The sequence below is a fragment of the Salmo trutta genome, chromosome 4 (assembly GCF_901001165.1).
Source record: "Salmo trutta chromosome 4, fSalTru1.1, whole genome shotgun sequence".
NCBI lineage: Eukaryota > Metazoa > Chordata > Actinopteri > Salmoniformes > Salmonidae > Salmo > Salmo trutta.
In genome coordinates, this window is record NC_042960.1 from 71,018,632 (window position 1) to 71,039,964 (window position 21,333).

Sequence of the window (21,333 nt, forward strand, 5' to 3'; positions counted from 1 at the left end):
TGGGTCTAGTTGTCATTTTAAATGTGTCCAATTTTAAGACTTGGACTACCAAGTGTTCCTAACTAATCTGACTTTTTCATCAATCGAGAAGAAGGTCCTCTCAAGGTCTCCAGTTGGATGGGGAGCTTCTCTGCACAGCTATTTCAAAGGTTTCTCCAGAGATCTTTGATCACGTTCAAGTCCAGGCTCTGGCTGGGCCACTCAAGGACATAAAGGGCCAGTTTCCCAGACCCAATTTAAGACTAGTCCTGAACTAAAATGCACTTTTCAATGGAAATTCTCAATTCAGAATGATTTGTAATCCAGGACAAGGTTTAATCTGGGTATGTGGAACCTGCCCTAAGATTTGTCCCAAAGCCACTCCTGCATTGTCTTTGTTTGTTTTGGGTCATTGATGGTGGCTGCTTTGACTTAGGGTCATTTTAGGGTTCCCAAGTGGCGCAGCGGTTTAAGGCACTGCATCTCAGTGCACGAGGCGTCACTGCAGTACCTGGTTCGAATCCAGGCTGCATCACATCCGACCGTGGTTTGGAGTCCCATAGGGCGGCGCACAATTGCCCCAGGGCCGTCCAGGGTAGTATGTCAAAGTAAATAAGAATTTGTTCTTTAACTGACTTGCCTAGTTAGGTTAAATTTAAAAACTAAACAATTTAATTGTCCTGTTGGAAGGTGAACCTTTGCCCCAGTCTTCAGTTCCTGAACGCTCTGGAGTAGGTTTTCGTCAAGGATCTCTGTACTTTGCTTTGTTCATCTTTCCCTCGATCCTGACTAGTCTCCCAGTCCCTGCAGCATGATGACATCCCCACAGCATGATGCTGCCACTACAATGCTTTACCATAGGGATGGTGCCAGGTTTTCTCCAGATGTGACGCTTGGCATTCAGGCCAAAGAGTTCAATCTTGATTGCATCAGACCAGAGAGTCTTGTTTCTCATGGTCAGTGTCTTTAGGTGCCTTTAGGCAAACTTTTTAAGCGGGCTGTCGTGTGCCTTTTACTGAGGAGTGGCTTCCGTCTGGCCGCTCTACCATAAAGGCCTGATTGGGGAAAGGGGGATACCTAGTCCGTTGTACAACAATGTATTCAACTAAAATGTCTTCCGCATTTAACCCAACCCCTCTGAATCAGAGAGGTACGGGGGGGCTGCCTTAATCGACATCCACGTCATCGGCGCCCGGGGAGCAGTGGGTGAACTTCCTTGCTCGGGCAGAACGACAGATTTTTTTTTTCCCCCTTGTCAGCTCGGGGACTCGATCCAGCAACCTTTCGGTTACTGGCCCAACGCTCCGACCCACCAGGCTACTACCATTGGTGGAGTGCTGCAAAGATGGTTGTCCATCTGGAAGATTTTCCCATCTCCACAGAGGAACTCTGGAGCTCTGTCAGAGTGACCATTGGGTTCTTGGTCACTTCCCTGACCAAGGCCCTTCTCCCCCGATTGCTCAGTTTGGCTGGGCGGCCAGCTCTAGGAAGAGTCTTGGTGGTTCCAAACTTCTTCCATTTAAGAATGATGGAGGCCACTGTGTTCTTGGGAACCTTCAATGCTGCAGACATTTTTTTGGTACCCTTCCCCAGATCTGTGCCTCGACACAATCCTGATCTACGGACAATTCCTTTGACCTCATGGCTTGGTTTTTGCTCTGACATGCACTGTCAACTGTGAGACCTTATATAGACGTGTGTGTGCTTTTCCAAATCATGTCCAATCAATTGAATTTACCACAGGTGGACTCCAAGTTGTAGAAACATCAAGGATGATCAATGGAAACAGGATGAAACAGGAGTTCAATTTCGAATCTCATAGCAAAGGGTCTGAATTACTTATGTAAAGAAGGTATTTGCTAAAATCTCTAAACCTGTTGTCGCCTTTTCCTTTATGGGGTATTGTGTGTAGATTGATGAAAAACATTTAATCCATTTTAGAATAAGGGTGTAAAGTAACAAAATGTGGAAAAAGTCAAAGGGTCTGAATACTTTCTGAATGCTCTGTAGTTAAGTTAAAACAAGGGAGGAGTGAACCCACAGACACTCGGTCCTCCATGGAATGAATTTGACACCTGTGATGTAGTAGGATATTTCATAAAACAGTCTGGCAAGTAGGCTATACAGTACCTGTACAGTCTGGCAAGTAGGCTATACCGTACCTGTACAGTCTGGCAATTAGGCTATACCGTACCTGTACAGTCTGGCAAGTAGGCTATACCGTACCTGTATAGTCTGGCAAGTAGGCTAAACAGTACCTGTAAATCCAGTGTTGTGTTCCTAGCTCCTAGGTGGCAAACCTTTTATAGTCATAGAGAACCCAATTTCGCGGCAGTGGGGAAGGGGAACCCAATTAAGAGGCAGTGGGGACGGGGAACCCAATTAAGAGGCAGTGGGGACGGAGAACCCAATTAAGAGGCAGTGGGGAAGGAGAACCCAATTAAGAGGCAGTGGGGACGGAGAACCCAATTTAGAGGCAGTGGGGAAGGAGAACCCAATTTAGAGGCAGTGGGGAAGGTGGCAGACTTAGCAATAATATTCTGTTATGGGGGGCAGTGATTGCTCAGACAGTTTCCAATACCTACATATTGTCCTTATTAAAACAGCAGACCTACATATTGTCCTTAAAGCAGCAGATCTACATATTGTCTTTATTAAAACAGCAGACCTACATATTGTCCTTATTAAAACAGCAGACCTACATATTGTCCTTATTAAAACAGCAGACCTACATATTGTCCTTATTAAAACAGCAGACCTACATATTGTCCTTAAAGCATCAGATCTACATATTGTCCTTATTAAAACAGCAGATTTACATATTGTCCTTAAAGCAGCAGACCTACATATTGTCCTTAAAGCATCAGATCTACATATTGTCCTTAAAGCATCAGATCTACATATTGTCCTTATTAAAACAGCAGACCTACATATTGTCCTTAAAGCAGCAGACCTACATATTGTCCTTAAAGCATCAGATCTACATATTGTCCTTATTAAAACAGCAGATCTACATATTGTCCTTAAAGCAGCAGACCTACATATTGTCCTTATTAAAACAGCAGACCTACATATTGTCCTTATTAAAACAGCAGACCTACATATTGTCCTTAAAGCATCAGATCTACATATTGTCCTTATTAAAACAGCAGATCTACATATTGTCTTTATTAAAACAGCAGATCTACATATTGTCCTTAAAGCAGCAGACCTACATATTGTCCTTAAAGCAGCAGATCTACATATTGTCTTTATTAAAACAGCAGACCTACATATTGTCCTTATTAAAACAGCAGACCTACATATTGTCCTTAAAGCAGCAGACCTACATATTGTCCTTATTAAAACAGCAGATCTACATATTGTCCTTAAAGCATCAGATCTACATATTGTCCTTATTAAAACAGCAGATTTGCATATTGTCCTTATTAAAACAGCAGACCTACATATTGTCCTTAAAGCATCAGATCTACATATTGTCCTTATTAAAACAGCAGATCTACATATTGTCTTTATTAAAACAGCAGACCTACATATTGTCCTTATTAAAACAGCAGACCTACATATTGTCCTTAAAGCAGCAGACCTACATATTGTCCTTATTAAAACAGCAGACCTACATATTGTCCTTAAAGCATCAGATCTACATATTGTCCTTATTAAAACAGCAGATTTACATATTGTCCTTAAAGCAGCAGACCTACATATTGTCCTTAAAGCATCAGATCTACATATTGTCCTTATTAATACAGCAGATCTACATATTGTCTTTATTAAAACAGCAGATCTACATATTGTCCTTAAAGCAGCAGACCTACATATTGTCCTTAAAGCAGCAGACCTACATATTGTCTTTAAAGCAGCAGACCTACATATTGTCCTTATTAAAACAGCAGACCTACATATTGTCCTTAAAGCAGCAGACCTACATATTGTCCTTATTAAAACAGCAGACCTACATATTGTCCTTAAAGCATCAGATCTACATATTGTCCTTATTAAAACAGCAGACCTACATATTGTCCTTAAAGCAGCAGACCTACATATTGTCCTTAAAGCATCAGATCTACATATTGTCCTTATTAAAACAGCAGATCTACATATTGTCCTTAAAGCAGCAGACCTACATATTGTCCTTATTAAAACAGCAGACCTACATATTGTCCTTATTAAAACAGCAGACCTACATATTGTCCTTAAAGCATCAGATCTACATATTGTCCTTATTAAAACAGCAGATCTACATATTGTCTTTATTAAAACAGCAGATCTACATATTGTCCTTAAAGCAGCAGACCTACATATTGTCCTTAAAGCAGCAGATCTACATATTGTCTTTATTAAAACAGCAGACCTACATATTGTCCTTATTAAAACAGCAGACCTACATATTGTCCTTAAAGCAGCAGACCTACATATTGTCCTTATTAAAACAGCAGATCTACATATTGTCCTTAAAGCATCAGATCTACATATTGTCCTTATTAAAACAGCAGATTTACATATTGTCCTTATTAAAACAGCAGACCTACATATTGTCCTTAAAGCATCAGATCTACATATTGTCCTTATTAAAACAGCAGATCTACATATTGTCTTTATTAAAACAGCAGACCTACATATTGTCCTTATTAAAACAGCAGACCTACATATTGTCCTTAAAGCAGCAGACCTACATATTGTCCTTATTAAAACAGCAGACCTACATATTGTCCTTAAAGCATCAGATCTACATATTGTCCTTATTAAAACAGCAGATTTACATATTGTCCTTAAAGCAGCAGACCTACATATTGTCCTTAAAGCATCAGATCTACATATTGTCCTTATTAATACAGCAGATCTACATATTGTCTTTATTAAAACAGCAGATCTACATATTGTCCTTAAAGCAGCAGACCTACATATTGTCCTTAAAGCAGCAGACCTACATATTGTCTTTAAAGCAGCAGACCTACATATTGTCCTTATTAAAACAGCAGACCTACATATTGTCCTTAAAGCAGCAGACCTACATATTGTCCTTATTAAAACAGCAGACCTACATATTGTCCTTAAAGCATCAGATCTACATATTGTCCTTATTAAAACAGCAGATCTACATATTGTCTTTATTAAAACAGCAGATCTACATATTGTCCTTAAAGCAGCAGACCTACATATTGTCCTTAAAGCAGCAGACCTACATATTGTCTTTAAAGCAGCAGACCTACATATTGGTCTTTATTAAAACAGCAGACCTACATATTGTCCTTATTAAAACAGCAGACCTACATATTGTCCTTATTAAAACAGCAGACCTACATATTGTCCTTATTAAAACAGCAGACCTACATATTGTCCTTATAGCAGCAGACCTACATATTGTCCTTATTAAAACAGCAGACCTACATATTTTCCTTATAGCATCAGATCTACATATTGTCCTTATTAAAACAGCAGATCTACATATTGTCTTTATTAAAACAGCAGATCTACATATTGTCCTTAAAGCAGCAGACCTACATATTGTCCTTAAAGCAGCAGATCTACATATTGTCTTTATTAAAACAGCAGACCTACATATTGTCCTTAAAGCAGCAGACCTACATATTGTCCTTATTAAAACAGCAGACCTACATATTGTCCTTAAAGCAGCAGACCTACATATTGTCCTTATTAAAACAGCAGATCTACATGTTGTCCTTAAAGCATCAGATCTACATATTGTCCTTATTAAAACAGCAGATTTACATATTGTCCTTATTAAAACAGCAGACCTACATATTGTCCTTAAAGCAGCAGACCTACATATTGTCCTTAAAGCATCAGATCTACATATTGTCCTTATTAAAACAGCAGACCTACATATTGTCTTTATTCAAACAGCAGATCTACATATTGTCCTTAAAGCAGCAGACCTACATATTGTCCTTAAAGCAGCAGACCTACATATTGTCCTTAAAGCAGCAGACCTACATACTGTCTTTATTAAAACAGCAGATCTACATATTGTCCTTAAAGCAGCAGATCTACAAATTGTCCTTATTAAAACAGCAGACCTACATATTGTCCTTAAAGCATCAGATCTACATATTGTCCTTAAAACCTTTTGAGGATAGGGGGCAGTATTGAGAATTTTGGAAAAAATATGTTCCCATTTTTAACTGCCTCCTACACCAACTCAGAAGCTAGAATATGCATATTATTGTTCAGGTTTGGATAGAAAACACTCTGAATTTTCTAAAACTGTTTGAATGGTGTCTGTGAGTATAACAGAACTCCTATGGCAGGCAAAAACCTGACAAGGTTTCAAGCAGGAAGTACCCTGTCTGACAAGGAGTCGTGCGTCTTGCATCTTTTTATTGAAAAGTAAGGATCTTAGCTGTAACGTGACAATTCCCAGGGCTCCAATAGGCTCTCAGAGCCCGGGAAATAACTGAAGGTTTACGAGGGAGCCTCAGGCTGAAACACATTATCACCTTTTGTAAGTGGCTGCTCAGAGGACCTTTGAATGAGGCGCGTGCACGATTCGCTCCTGAGGAGAAATTTTATTCGGCTGTTTAGGCTCAATGCATATTCCCGGTCGGAATATTATCACTTATCTACGAGATAAATGGCATAAAAATTGGTTTTAAACAGCGGTTGACATGCTTCGAAGTACGGTAATGGAATATTTAGACATTTTTGACACGCCAATGCGCCATGCGCGGCACCGTGATGAAGCATTCTGATAGTGTCTAGAACTCACGAACAAAACGTCGCTGTTTGGATATAACGATGGATTATTTGGGACCAAACCAACATTTGTTATTGAAGTAGAAGTCCTGGCAGTGTATTCTGACGAAGAACAAGCAAGGTAAGAACATTTTTCTTATAGGAAATGTGATTTTGGTGGAGGCTGACCTGGGTGGGTATCTAAATAGCTAGCCCTGTGATGCCGGGCTATGTACTTAGATTATTGCAAAATGTGCTTCATCCGAAAAGCTATTTTAAAATCGGACATATCGAGTGCATAGAGGAGTAATGTATCTATAATTCTTAAAATAATTGTTATGCTTTTTGTGAACGTTTATCGTGAGTAATTTAGCAAACTGTTAGTAAATTCCCCGGAAGTTTGCGGGGGTTATGCTTTTTCTGAACGTCACATGCTAATGTAAAAAGCTGTTTTTTGATATAAATATGAACTTGATTGAACAGACATGCATGTATTGTATAACACAATGTCCTAGGTGTGTCATCTGATGAAGACCATAAAAGGTTAGTGCTGCATTTAGCTGTGGTTTGGGTTTATGTGACATGATATGCTAGCTTGAAAAATGGGTGTCTGATTTTTTCTGGCTGGGCACTCTGCTGACATAATCTAATGTTTTGCTTTCGTTGTAAAGCCTTTTTGAAATCGGACAGTGGGGTTAGATTAACGAGATTCTTGTCTTTAAATAGCTGTGAAATAGTCATATGTTTGAGAAATTGAAGTAATAGTATTTCTAACGATTCAAAAATCGCGCCACTGGATTTCAGTGGCTGTTATGTAGGTGGGACGAGTTCGTCCCACATACCCTAGAGAGGTTAAAGCAGCAGACCTACATATTGTCTTTATTAAAACAGCAGATCTACATATTGTCCTTAAAGCAGCAGACCTACATATTGTCCTTAAAGCAGCAGACCTACATATTGTCCTTAAAGCAGCAGACCTACATATTGTCCTTAAAGCAGCAGACCTACATATTGTCCTTATTAAAGCAGCAGATCTACATATTGTCCTTAAAGCAGCAGACCTACATATTGTCCTTAAAGCAGCAGACCTACATATTGTCCTTATTAAAGCAGCAGATCTACATATTGTCCTTAAAGCAGCAGACCTACATATTGTCCTTAAAGCAGCAGACCTACATATTGTCCTTAAAGCATCAGATCTACATATTGTCCTTAAAGCAGCAGACCTACATATTGTCTTTATTAAAACAGCAGACCTACATATTGTCTTTATTAAAACAGCAGACCTACATTTTGTCCTTAAAGCAGCAGACCTATATATTGTCCTTTAACCTGTCTGGGGTATGTGGGACGATTTCGTCCCACCTACGTAACAGCTACTGATATTCCAGTGGCGCGATTTTTGAATCGTTAGAAATACTATTACTTCAATTTCTCAAACATATGACTATTTTACAGCTATTTAAAGACAAGAATCTCGTTAATCTAACCCCACTGTCCGATTTCAAAAAGGCTTTACAACGAAAGCAAAACATTAGATTATGTCAGCAGAGTGCCCAGCCAGAAAAAATCAGACAGCCATTTTTCAAGCTAGCATATCATGTCACATAAACCCAAACCACAGCTAAATGCAGCACTAACCTTTGATGATCTTCATCAGATGACACACCTAGGACATTGTGTTATACAATACATGCATGTCTGTTCAATCAAGTTCATATTTATATCAAAAAACAGCTTTTTGCATTAGCATGTGACGTTCAGAAAACGCATAACCCCCGGCAAACTTCCGTTGAATTTACTAACAGTTTGCTAAATTACTCACGATAAACGTTCACAAAAAGCATAACAATTATTTTAAGAATTATAGATACATTACTCCTCTATGCACTCGATATGTCCGATTTTAAAATAGCTTTTCGGATGAAGCACATTTTGCAATAATCTAAGTACATAGCCCGGCATTACAGGGCTAGCTATTTAGATACCCACCCAGGTCAGCATCCACCAAAATCACATTTCCTATAAGAAAAATGTTCTTACCTTGCTTGTTCTTCATCAGAATACACTGCCAGGACTTCTACTTCAATAACAAATGTAGGTTTGGTCCCAAATAATCCATCGTTATATCCAAACAGCGACGTTTTGTTCGTGAGTTCTAGAATGCTTCTTCCCGGTTTCGCGCATGGCGCATTGGCGTGTCAAAAATGTCTAAATATTCCATTACCGTACTTCGAAGCATGTCAACCGCTGTTTAAAACCAATTTTTATGCCATTTATGTCGTAGATTAGTGATAATATTCCGACCGGGAGTATGCATTGAGCCTAAACAGCCGAATAAAATTTCTCCTCAGAAGCGACTCATGCACGCGCATCATTCAAAGGTCCTCGGAGCATCCACTTACAAAAGGCGATAATATGTTTCAACCTGAGGCTCCCTCCTAAACCTTCAGTTATTTCGCGGGCTCTGAGAGCCTATTGGAGCCCTGGGAATTGTCACGTTACAGCTAAGATCCTTACTTTTCAATAAAAAGATGCAAGACGCACGACTCCTTGTCAGACAGGGTACTTCCTGCTTGAAACCTTGTCAGGTTTTTGCCTGCCATAGGAGTTCTGTTATACTCACAGACACCATTCAAACAGTTTTAGAAAATTCAGAGTGTTTTCTATCCAAACCTGAACAATAATATGCATATTCTAGCTTCTGAGTTGGTGTAGGAGGCAGTTAAAAATGGGAACATATTTTTCCAAAATTCTCAATACTGCCCCCTAGCCCAGACAGGTTAAAGCAGCAGATCTACATATTGTCTTTATTAAAACAGCAGACGTACATATTGTCCTTAAAGCAGCAGATCTACATATTGTCCTTAAAGCATCAGATCTACATATTGTCTTTATTAAAACAGCAGATCTACATATTGTCTTTATTAAAACAGCAGACGTACATATTGTCCTTAAAGCATCAGATCTACATATTGTCCTTAAAGCAGCAGACCTACATATTGTCTTTATTAAAACAGCAGACCTACATTTTGTCCTTAAAGCAGCAGACCTACATATTGTCCTTAAAGCAGCAGATCTACATATTGTCTTTATTAAAACAGCAGACCTACATATTGTCCTTATTAAAACAGCAGACCTACATGTTGTCCTTAAAACAGCAGATCTACATATTGTCCTTAAAGCATCAGCTCTACATATTGTCCTTAAAACAGCAGACCTACATATTGTCCTTAAAGCAGCAGACCTACATATTGTCCTTAAAGCAGCAGACCTACATATTGTCCTTAAAGCAGCAGACCTACATATTGTCCTTAAAGCAGCAGACCTACATATTGTCCTTAAAGCATCAGCTCTACATATTGTCCTTAAAGCAGCAGACCTACCTAGTCATAGAGGAGAACCCTATTTGGAGGCAGTGGTTAAAGTGGCAGACCTTTCTGGAAGGTAGGTCCCTTCCTGTTTGGTTCATTGTGAATACCACCCCGATGAAACAAAGCAATTCTGTTTGAATACAGGCTATGAGTGTTTGGCTAAGCAGGTGTGTATCCCAATATCTCCTTAAGTGTGCACTTGTTCGCTGCTTCCCAAAAAACTGGGATTGATGGAAGCATGAGCTAGTGGGGGAGTTTCCACCACTTTCAAATCATTGAAGGGAAGTGAACAAGTGCACACTTTGGGCGGAAGGAGAGCTAATTGGGACATAACCAAGGTGTATAGAAGGGCCATCACATGCCCACACTGTGTGTTGGGGTGACTGGCTGGTTGAGTCCAATGGTGCTACACAGCCAGCCTGCGAAGTCCACCTCCTCTGCCTCCGACAGCTTGATGAATTGATGAACCTGGAGAGACGTCAGTCAAGAGAAACATGGTTAATATCATCCTGACTGAAATCTTACTAAAAGAGCTCTCAAAACAAATGTCCTTTTAGAAATGGTAGGCTTCTACTATACACTGATGAAGAGAAGCTGCCTGATTACAATAACATGGCCTCTGCCTGCCTGGATTTACATTAACCAGGAAGTCGTACTGACACCAAGGTCTCTTTATTTAACCAGGAAGTCCTACTGACACCAAGGTCTCTTTATTTAACCAGGAAGTCCTACTGAGACCAAGGTCTCTTTATTTAACCAGGAAGTCCTACTGAGACCAAGGTCTCTTTATTTAACCAGGAAGTCGTACTGACACCAAGGTCTCTTTATTTAACCAGGAAGTCGTACTGACACCAAGGTCTCTTTATTTAACCAGGAAGTCATACTGACACCAAGGTCTCTTTATTTAACCAGGAAGTCGTACTGACACCAAGGTCTCTTTATTTAACCAGGAAGTCCTACTGACACCAAGGTCTCTTTATTTAACCAGGAAGTCCTACTGACACCAAGGTCTCTTTATTTAACCAGGAAGTCGTACTGACACCAAGGTCTTTATTTAACCAGGAAGTCGTACTGACACCAAGGTCTTTATTCAACCAGGAAGTCCTACTGACACCAAGGTCTATTTTACAGATGAGCTGTAAATTACACAAAATACAAGCAGAAAGAATACATGGTAACCCTAAATACATAACCCTAACCCTAAATACATAACCCTAACCCTAAATACATAACCCTAACCCTGATGAATACATAACCCTAACCCTGTTGAATACATAACCCTAACCCTAAATACATAACCCTAACCCTGATGAATACATAACCCTAACCCTAAATACATAACCCTAACCCTAAATACATAACCCTAAGCCTAAATACATAACCCTAACCCTAAATACATAACCCTAGCCCTTTATACATATTAATACCACAGTATAGAATCTGTTGTTTTTCAGTAGAGCGAGAAGGATCAAGTAGAGCGAGAAGGATCAAGAAGCACAACACAGAGCAACATTGGGAACAAAATAAATCCACTCACCATCAACTGCTTCAGGTCTGCCCTGTCTGCTGGGTTCTTGATCAAACTGTCAACAAATAAAAGTAGGTACGTTATATAATAATAATAATAATAATAATAATACTACATTCCATTTAGCAGAAGCTTTTATCCAAAGCAACAATAAAATGCAAATTCATTACTTATAAATCATACAATGTGATTTTCTGGATTTTTGTTTTAGATTCCGTCTCTCACAGTTGAAGTGTACCTATGATAAAAATGACAGACCTCTACATGCTTTGTAAGTAGGAAAACCTGCAAAATCGGCAGTGTATCAAATACTTGTTCTCCCCACTGTATAATGTATATCCATATTAATCCTCTTGAGCTGACAGCTTTGATGAAAACCAGCATTCAATATTCAGGTCCCCCAGAAAGTAGACCTCTCTGTTTACATCGCATACACTATCAAGCATTTCACACATATGATTTAGAGACTGACTGTTAGCACTTGGTGGCCTATAGCAACACCCCAAAAGAAAAGGCTTTAACATGTGCCAAGTAAACCTGCAACCACAACACTTCAATAACACTTGACATAAGATCTTCTCTAAGCATTACAGGGATATGGCTCTGAATATATACAGCAACACCTCCCCAATAAGCATTCCTGTCTCTTCTATAGATGTTAATGAATTATCTAAGTGAGTCTCAGAAATGGCTAATATATGAATGTTATCTGATGTTAGCAAGTTATTAATTTCGTGAATCTTATTTCTAAAGCTACATATATTAATATGAGCTATTTTCAGCCCTTTCCTGGGTAGCTTATCAGAGATAGACATAATATGGAAAATAAACAAAGCAAGAGAAAATAATATACATTTAACAGTCCATTAATCAATTGGTGTGTGTGTGTGTGTTGTGCTGCAGGGTTGAAGCTATGAACCCATCGGCTTGGCTCTCTCATCCCATCCCAATCAGCCTGTAATAGTGGATTACATTTTAGTCATTTAGCAGACGCTCTTATCCAGATCAACTTACAGTAGTGAATTCACACATTTCATTTCATGCATTTTTTTTGTTTGTTGTTGTACTGGCCCCCCTGTGGGAATCAAACCCACAACCCTGGCGTTGCAAACACCATGCTCTACCAACTGAGCCACAGGGAAGGCTGTAAGCAATGTCCTCACACACTCTGGCAGCTTTCATGGCTGGGATCAGTTCTTTCCTCTTCTGGTGCACAGCTTCAGGATAGTCCTCGTTGAGGAAGATGTACGTTCCTCTCAAGTTCTTGGCTCTTTCCAGAACAGCTACCTTGTCCTTAGAACCTCAAGAACTTGACCATTACCAGCCTGGGCCTGTCACCTGGGTCGGTGGTGGGTGTTACAGTTCTGTGGGCGCGCTCCACCTCAATCTTCCTGTCGTCCATCTTCAGTTTCTCAGAGATCATTTCCCTCAGACTCCATCCAGGTCTCATTGAGATTCCGCGATTCCGTCCACGACCATGTTATTCTGCCTTGATTGTCCCTTCGAGATAATCCATGTTATTCTGCCTTGATTGTCCCTTCGAGATAATCCATGTTATTCTGCCTTGATTGTCCCTTCGAGATAATCCATGTTATTCTGCCTTGATTGTCCCTTCGAGATAATCCATGTTATTCTGCCTTGATTGTCCCTTCGAGATAATCCATGTTATTCTGCCTTGATTGTCCCTTCGAGATAATCCATGTTATTCTGCCTTGATTGTCCCTTCGAGATAATCCATGTTATTCTGCCTTGATTGTCCCTTCGAGATAATCCATGTTATTCTGCCTTGATTGTCCCTTCGAGATAATCCATGTTATTCTGCCTTGATTGTCCCTTCGAGATAATCCATGTTATTCTGCCTTGATTGTCCCTTCGAGATAATCCATGTTATTCTGCCTTGATTGTCCCTTCGAGATAATCCATGTTATTCTGCCTTGATTGTCCCTTCGAGATAATCCGATTTTTTTCCGCCATTGTTATCATGGATTCACATACAGAAACTGAAGTCCTCTCTCAATGACTCACAGATTGCTGTCATCTTGCCGTTCTCTTGTTTCAACTCGTCGAGCTGAACCTGGGAGAACTGCAAACTGTTCTTTAGGTCCTGGACCTCTCTGGTCAGGTCGTCCGTTTTTTTTTTTTTATTAGTTGACTCCACCAGTATTTGGACAAAACACTTGAAGCTGTCTTGTTGTTGTAACAACTGCTTGTAGAACTATTTGATTGAGACACACAGCAAAGTCCTCAACCGTCCTCTGGCTGGCTTTGGTCTTTGTCATGGTTACGCTGTTACTCCTCACAGTTCCAGACAGGGCAAGTCACAACAACAACAACAAACAGCAGGAGTCTAGACAGCCACGAACCCGGGACAATCCGCGGTCAGGGTCACGTCACGGGCTGCGTTCAAGCCCCAAAGAAAACAAGAAAACCCTGCTAGCTTGATAGGCCGCTAGCTAGCAGCTAGGCTAGCTGCTACGCCAAACAGCTACTCAGACCTGACCTTGGTAGGCAGGATCCCTGGACAGAGAATAGCAGTCCCCAGCAAATGATACCAACTGTATCTCGGGATCCAAACTCAAAAAGGTAGCTAGCTACTAAGAAACATTTCAAAACACTTTCAAAACAACAAGCTTTCCAAAACAACAAACCGAGCTCTCCCTCGTTTGACAACAGTATCACACCAGTGCAGTGTGTCCCAAGAAATGTCCCAGTGGCCCTGAAGGCAGCGGTTAAGGCACCGCTGGACAAACATGAGAGGGACGACCACCTAGCCCCAGTCACAGAGCTCACCGGCTGGATTAGTAACATAGTGATTGTCAAAAAAGACAGACAAGCTCAGAGTATGCATTGATCCCAAGTCCTTCAATCAGGCCTTGAAGAGGTCCCACTACATAAAGCCAAGCCTTGACGACATACTGTACAAATAAAATCTTATTTGTCACATGTGCTGAATACAACAGGAAATTGTTCTATAGGAGAGGGGAAATAGTTCTATAGGAGAGGGGAAATAGTTCTATAGGAGAGGGGAAATAGTTCTACAGGAGAGGGGAAATAGTTCTATAGGAGAGGGGAAATAGTTCTATAGGAGAGGGGAAATAGTTCTATAGGAGAGGGGAAATAGTTATATAGGAGAGGGGAAATAGATCTATAGGAGAGGGGAAATAGTTCTATAGGAGAGGGGAAATAGTTCTATAGGAGAGGGGAAATAGTTATATAGGAGAGGGGAAATAGTTATATAGGAGAGGGGAAATAGTTCTATGGGAGAGGGGAAATAGTTCTATAGGAGAGGGGAAATAGTTATATAGGAGAGGGGAAATAGATCTATAGGAGAGGGGAAATAGTTCTATAGGAGAGGGGAAATAGTTATATAGGAGAGGGGAAATAGTTCTATGGGAGAGGGGAAATAGTTCTATAGGAGAGGGGAAATCACAGCTGACACTGATCAGTGTTTTCACTACTATCTCTATGGCACTGAGGGGTAGTGAACAAACCAGAACCAGACAGAACTACAGGCTGAGGGGTAGTGAACAAACCAGAACCAGACAGAACTACAGGCTGAGGGGTAGTGAACAAACCAGAACCAGACAGAACTACAGGCTGAGGGGTAGTGAACAAACCAGACAGAACTACAGGCTGAGGGGTAGTGAACAAACCAGAACCAGACAGAACTACAGGCTGAGGGGTAGTGTACAAACCAGAACCAGACAGAACTACAGGCTGAGGGGTAGTGAACAAACCAGACAGAACTACAGGCTGAGGGGTAGTGTACAAACCAGACAGAACTACAGGCTGAGGGGTAGTGAACAAACCAGGACCAGACAGAACTACAGGCTGAGGGGTAGTGAACAAACCAGACAGAACTACAGGCTGAGGGGTAGTGAACAAACCAGAACCAGACAGAACTACAGGCTCAGGGGTAGTGTACAAACCAGAACCAGACAGAACTACAGGCTGAGGGGTAGTGAACAAACCAGACAGAACTACAGGCTGAGGGGTAGTGAACAAACCAGAACCAGACAGAACTACAGGCTGAGGGGTAGTGAACAAACCAGAACCAGACAGAACTACAGGCTGAGGGGTAGTGTACAAACCAGAACCAGACAGAACTACAGGCTGAGGGGTAGTGAACAAACCAGAACCAGACAGAACTACAGGCTGAGGGGTAGTGAACAAACCAGACAGAACTACAGGCTGAGGGGTAGTGAACAAACCAGAACCAGACAGAACTACAGGCTGAGGGGTAGTGTAGAAACCAGACAGAACTACAGGCTGAGGGGTGCAGAGGTCTAAGACACTGCATCTCAGTGCTAGAGACAACCTGGTTTAAATCCAGGCTGTATCACAACCGGCTGTGATTGGGAGTCCCATAGGGCGGTGTACAATTGGCCCAGCGTCGTCCAGGTGTGGCCGGGGTAGGCCGTCATTGTAAATAAGAATTTGTTCTTAACTGACTTACCTAGTTAAATAAAGGTTAAATAAAATGTTCACTTCGGGGGCCTGAAAAGCCCCATAATTCAATTTGTGATGATTGTACATCCGCTAAGAAAAGTCAGTCAAAACATCAATATGGAGTCAACATACAAGTGTAAGTAAAAAACAAATGTAAATAAGTTAGAAATTGTCCTACTAATGAACAAACACGTCTCATAAAAAGATTTGATGTTTTTGTTTTGGAAATTGTAGAATATATATTCTTTTCCTTCAGAAGTAGCTAGGCAGGCTAACGTTAGTATATTAATAATGATATAGTTAATATAAGTAGACATGAGCTCATCATTTAGTGTAGTGGATATAAAGTTACTGGTTACTTAAAAAACGAGTGATGAATTTCCGGATAAAGGGCTGGTCCATTTAAAAATCACTTTTTCCTTCCTCCTTCATGAGACGTCATCAGAAGTGTCCACTTCATTTTGAGGGTTGAGGTAGGGTGACCGTACGTCCTGTTTTTCCAGGACATGTCCTCTTTTTTTGGTCAAAATATGGTCACCCTAGTTGAGGGGATAGGGTCTGTCTTTAAAGTGTTTTGAATGCTACCATATTAAAACAAAATTAAATTAAATTATTTTTATCAAAGTTGCTGGGATGTCTCGTGTCCTACTTATATCAGTACACTCGTAACAACCTAAGCATTAAAGGAAACGGATATTTGATCAAATGATGCAACAACATGTACCAAATAAGCCATTACGTTTTTTTTTTGTTAACCAAATTCGACACTCTTTTATTGACCTCTGTACAAAAAAAATAATAATCCTCGCTTGGTGGAGTGAAGAAAAACAAACCAAAAAACACGCAACCTGATGGAGAAGGCTGATTTTGGGCCCAGTTATTACCCCTCTACCTCTCTACCTCTCTTCTTCTCTGGTAATAACACGTGTAGTTTATTGGACCAGTAGAAGTTTCCTAATGATTAGGTTGTTAAGAGTCTTTAAAACGTATACAAAACAAAATGTAAAAAAAAATGTATTCGCTATATGTCTGTATTTGATTTGATATAATGTGGAATAGTTTTATTTAATTTTTTTCTAATTTCTTTGGAATCCCTCTGGCTGTTATGTTTATGTGTTGCATGTTACTGTTAATAAAAAAATAAATAAAATTAAAAAAGGAAGAAAATACCAGTGTCCGGATATAAGTACACCACGTGACGTCCCAGCAACTTAGAGAAGAAAAAAAACACTTTATATCGGAGTTGTGCCTGTTGTTAACATTTACATTTTTACATTTTAGTCATTTAGCAGCCGCAGCGACTTACAGTAGTGAATGCATACATTTCATACATTTTTTTATTTCTTTCTGTACTGGTCCTCCGTGGGAATCGAACCCACAACCCTGGCGTTGCAAAACACCATGCTCTACCAACTGAACCACACGGGACTATGCCCTCTGATTGTCTAGAATAGTCCTTCCTTCCATTTTCAGGGAGACATTTCTGTTCCTTGTTAGAGCTGCCACTAGAGCATCTGGCCAATATAATGGATAGTCTGTGGGTGCTACTACACACACACACCACTAGGTGGCAGCGTTGTCAATGTTGAACGCTGATGTCTGAAATGAATTCATTGCCTTCGGAGATGCAACAACAAACAGGTTCCAGTGTGTTTTTTTACTCAGCAACTTTTAAGTAAAGTCGCTTTGTTTTAATACTTACCATTTATTCACAAAGTCTTGAAATTCATCTCCGAAAATACCAGGCAGCTTAGGAGGAGGCTGGGAAAAACAACAACAAGATGGTCGACTCGACTCGCATCATAGATGGAGATGGACGGAGAGCACATATAAACGATTCAGCCTTGACGAAATTACACTCAGGACATGTTTCAGGAAGGCAGGCAGGCATGTAATGCATTCACAGTTCAGTATACCATCATCCCAATCAACATGGGAATGTAGACAGAGTTTACCAATTCATTACAGCAGAGATGGTCTATATTATTACTATATTATTTTAACCAGGATTTATGACTTTTGAATAAACTGAAAAGTAGAAGCAATTTTTTTTTTTTTTATCTTCAAATTTATTGTAGATTTCAAGTTTTTTTCTGATTCAAATGACTTCCTGAATTGACTGCCTTAAACTCAGATGGACCCCAACTCTGATTCTAACAGTCTTTACTCACCTCATTCACTATGTAGTCCAGCAGTTCAAAAATCGCCATAGGAGGTCTGCTGTCTGGCCCACAGGCTGAGGGAAGACAGAAACAGAACAGAGGGTTAACTCTCAATACGTCAGGTCTGCTGTCTGGCCCACAGGCTGAGGGTTAACTCTCAATAAGTCAGGTCTGCTGTCTGGTCCACAGGCTGAGGGTTAACTCTCAATACGTCAGGTCTGCTGTCTGGCCCACAGGCTGAGGGTTAACTCTCAATAAGTCAGGTCTGCTGTCTGGCCCACAGGCTGAGGGAAGACAGAAACAGAACAGCGGGTTAACCCTCAATACGTCAGGTCTGCTGTCTGGCCCACAGGCTGAGGGTTAACTCTCAATAAGTCAGGTCTGCTGTCTGGTCCACAGGCTGAGGGTTAACTCTCAATAAGTCAGGTCTGCTGTCTGGCCCACAGGCTGAGGGTTAACTCTCAATAAGTCAGGTCTGCTGTCTGGCCCACAGGCTGAGGGTTAACTCTCAATAAGTCAGGTCTGCTGTCTGGCCCACAGGCTGAGGGTTAACTCTCAATAAGTCAGGTCTGCTGTCTGGCCCACAGGCTGAGGGTTAACTCTCAATAAGTCAGGTCTGCTGTCTGGCCCACAGGCTGAGGGTTAACTCTCAATAAGTCAGGTCTGCTGTCTGGCCCACAGGGCTGAGGGTTAACTCTCAATAAGTCAGGTCTGCTGTCTGGCCCACAGGCTGAGGGTTAACTCTCAATAAGTCAGGTCTGCTGTCTGGCCCACAGGCTGAGGGTTAACTCTCAATAAGTCAGGTCTGCTGTCTGGCCCACAGGCTGAGGGTTAACTCTCAATAAGTCAGGTCTGCTGTCTGGCCCACAGGCTGAGGGTTAACTCTCAATAAGTCAGGTCTGCTGTCTGGCCCACAGGCTGAGGGTTAACTCTCAATAAGTCAGGTCTGCTGTCTGGCCCACAGGGCTGAGGGTTAACCCTCAATAAGCCAAGTCTGCTGTCTGGCCCACAGGCTGAGGGTTAACTCTCAATAAAGTCAGGTCTGCTGTCTGGCCCACAGGCTGAGGGTTAACTCTCAATAAGTCAGGTCTGCTGTCTGGCCCACAGGCTGAGGGTTAACTCTCAATAAGTCAGGTCTGCTGTCTGGCCCACAGGCTGAGGGTTAACTCTCAATAAGTCAGGTCTGCTGTCTGGCCCACAGGCTGAGGGTTAACTCTCAATAAGTCAGGTCTGCTGTCTGGCCCACAGGGCTGAGGGTTAACTCTCAATAAGTCAGGTCTGCTGTCTGGCCCACAGGCTGAGGGTTAACTCTCAATAAGTCAGGTCTGCTGTCTGGCCCACAGGGCTGAGGGTTAACCCTCAATAAGCCAAGTCTGCTGTCTGGCCCACAGGCTGAGGGTTAACTCTCAATAAGTCAGGTCTGCTGTCTGGCCCACAGGCTGAGGGTTAACTCTCAATAAGTCAGGTCTGCTGTCTGGCCCACAGGCTGAGGGTTAACTCTCAATAAGTCAGGTCTGCTGTCTGGCCCACAGGCTGAGAGTTAACTCTCAATAAGTCAGGTCTGCTGTCTGGCCCACAGGCTGAGGGTTAACTCTCAATAAGTCAGGTCTGCTGTCTGGCCCACAGGGCTGAGGGTTAACTCTCAATAAGCCAAGTCTGCTGTCTGGCCCACAGGCTGAGAGTTAACTCTCAATAAGTCAGGTCTGCTGTCTGGCCCACAGGCTGAGGGTTAACTCTCAATAAGTCAGGTCTGCTGTCTGGCCCACAGGCTGAGGGTTAACTCTCAATAAGTCAGGTCTGCTGTCTGGCCCACAGGCTGAGGGTTAACTCTCAATAAGTCAGGTCTGCTGTCTGGCCCACAGGCTGAGGGTTAACTCTCAATAAGTCAGGTCTGCTGTCTGGCCCACAGGCTGAGGGTTAACTCTCAATAAGTCAGGTCTGCTGTCTGGCCCACAGGCTGAGGGTTAACTCTCAATAAGTCAGGTCTGCTGTCTGGCCCACAGGCTGAGGGTTAACTCTCAATAAGTCAGGTCTGCTGTCTGGCCCACAGGCTGAGGGTTAACTCTCAATAAGTCAGGTCTGCTGTCTGGCCCACAGGCTGAGGGTTAACTCTCAATAAGTCAGGTCTGCTGTCTGGCCCACAGGCTGAGGGTTAACTCTCAATAAGTCAGGTCTGCTGTCTGGCCCACAGGCTGAGGGTTAACTCTCAATAAGTCAGGTCTGCTGTCTGGCCCACAGGCTGAGGGTTAACTCTCAATAAGTCAGGTCTGCTGTCTGGCCCACAGGCTGAGGGTTAACTCTCAATAAGTCAGGGCTGCTGTCTGGCCCACAGGCTGAGGGTTAACTCTCAATAAGTCAGGTCTGCTGTCTGGCCCACAGGCTGAGGGAAGACAGAAACAGAACAGAGGGTTAACTCTCAATAAGCCAAGTCTGCTGTCTGGCCCACAGGCTGAGGGTTAACTCTCAATAAGCCAGCCAGTTGGCCAGGCTACTCAGGTTGTAATCCGTATAATCTGTAATGATACACAGGAGATGAATGAGCGCTCTCTGTCACACAGACCTGAGATCTGGATCCAGTAGCCACAAAGTGTCTCAGAGTGCTGATCTAGGATCAGGTCCTCCTTGTTTATGTAATTGTATTCATTATGATCAAAAGGAAACAGGTCTCCTATATCAGCACTTCTACTCTGAAAGGTTTTGTGAATATGGGCCCAGAGATCTGAGAGGATTGTATAGATAAGCATTATGTTATTTAATATTTTATTAGGATCCCCATTAGCTGCTATTCTTCTTGGGGGTCCACACACAAAACATGAAACATGATACAGAACATCAATAGACAAGGACAGCACAAGGACTGAACTACACAAATTTAACATAAGAACAATTACAATCCACCTTATTTTTCGAAAAATGCTATGGGCACCGTCTAACAACGGAAGTGATTTTAGAAATAAGGTTCATGAAATCAATAACTTGCTAACATCAGATAACATATATTATCCATTTCTGAGACTCACTATGATAATTAATTTGATGAAGCAGCAGAAGCAATACAAGGATATAACATCTATAGAAGAGACAGGAATGCTTATGGGGGAGGTGTTGCTGTATATATTCAGAGCCATGTTCCTGTAATGCTTAG

The 21,333-nt window shown here is 41.6% G+C and overlaps 2 protein-coding genes across 2 annotated transcripts in view; both read right to left on the minus strand.

Moving 5' to 3' along the window:
• Nucleotides 1-2,505: 2,505 nt before the first annotated feature.
• LOC115193088 (uncharacterized) lies at nucleotides 2,506-10,069 on the minus strand. The gene is made up of 5 exons (XM_029752071.1): nucleotides 10,062-10,069; nucleotides 3,992-4,018; nucleotides 3,821-3,904; nucleotides 3,422-3,595; nucleotides 2,506-3,304 (listed from the first exon to the last, which is right to left on the minus strand). The coding sequence occupies exons 1-5, from the start codon at nucleotides 10,067-10,069 to the stop codon at nucleotides 2,506-2,508; spliced, it is 1,092 nt and encodes a 363-aa protein (XP_029607931.1).
• map2k1 (mitogen-activated protein kinase kinase 1) overlaps nucleotides 5,425-21,333 on the minus strand; it is a gene marked incomplete at its 5' end in the record, with an annotated part of 36,606 nt that continues 20,697 nt past the window's right edge. Inside the window, 6 exon segments of the mRNA XM_029751953.1 lie at nucleotides 5,425-5,564; nucleotides 5,766-5,933; nucleotides 10,004-10,517; nucleotides 11,587-11,632; nucleotides 17,729-17,787; nucleotides 18,198-18,262. Coding sequence (XP_029607813.1) covers nucleotides 10,404-10,517; nucleotides 11,587-11,632; nucleotides 17,729-17,787; nucleotides 18,198-18,262 — 284 coding nt within the window.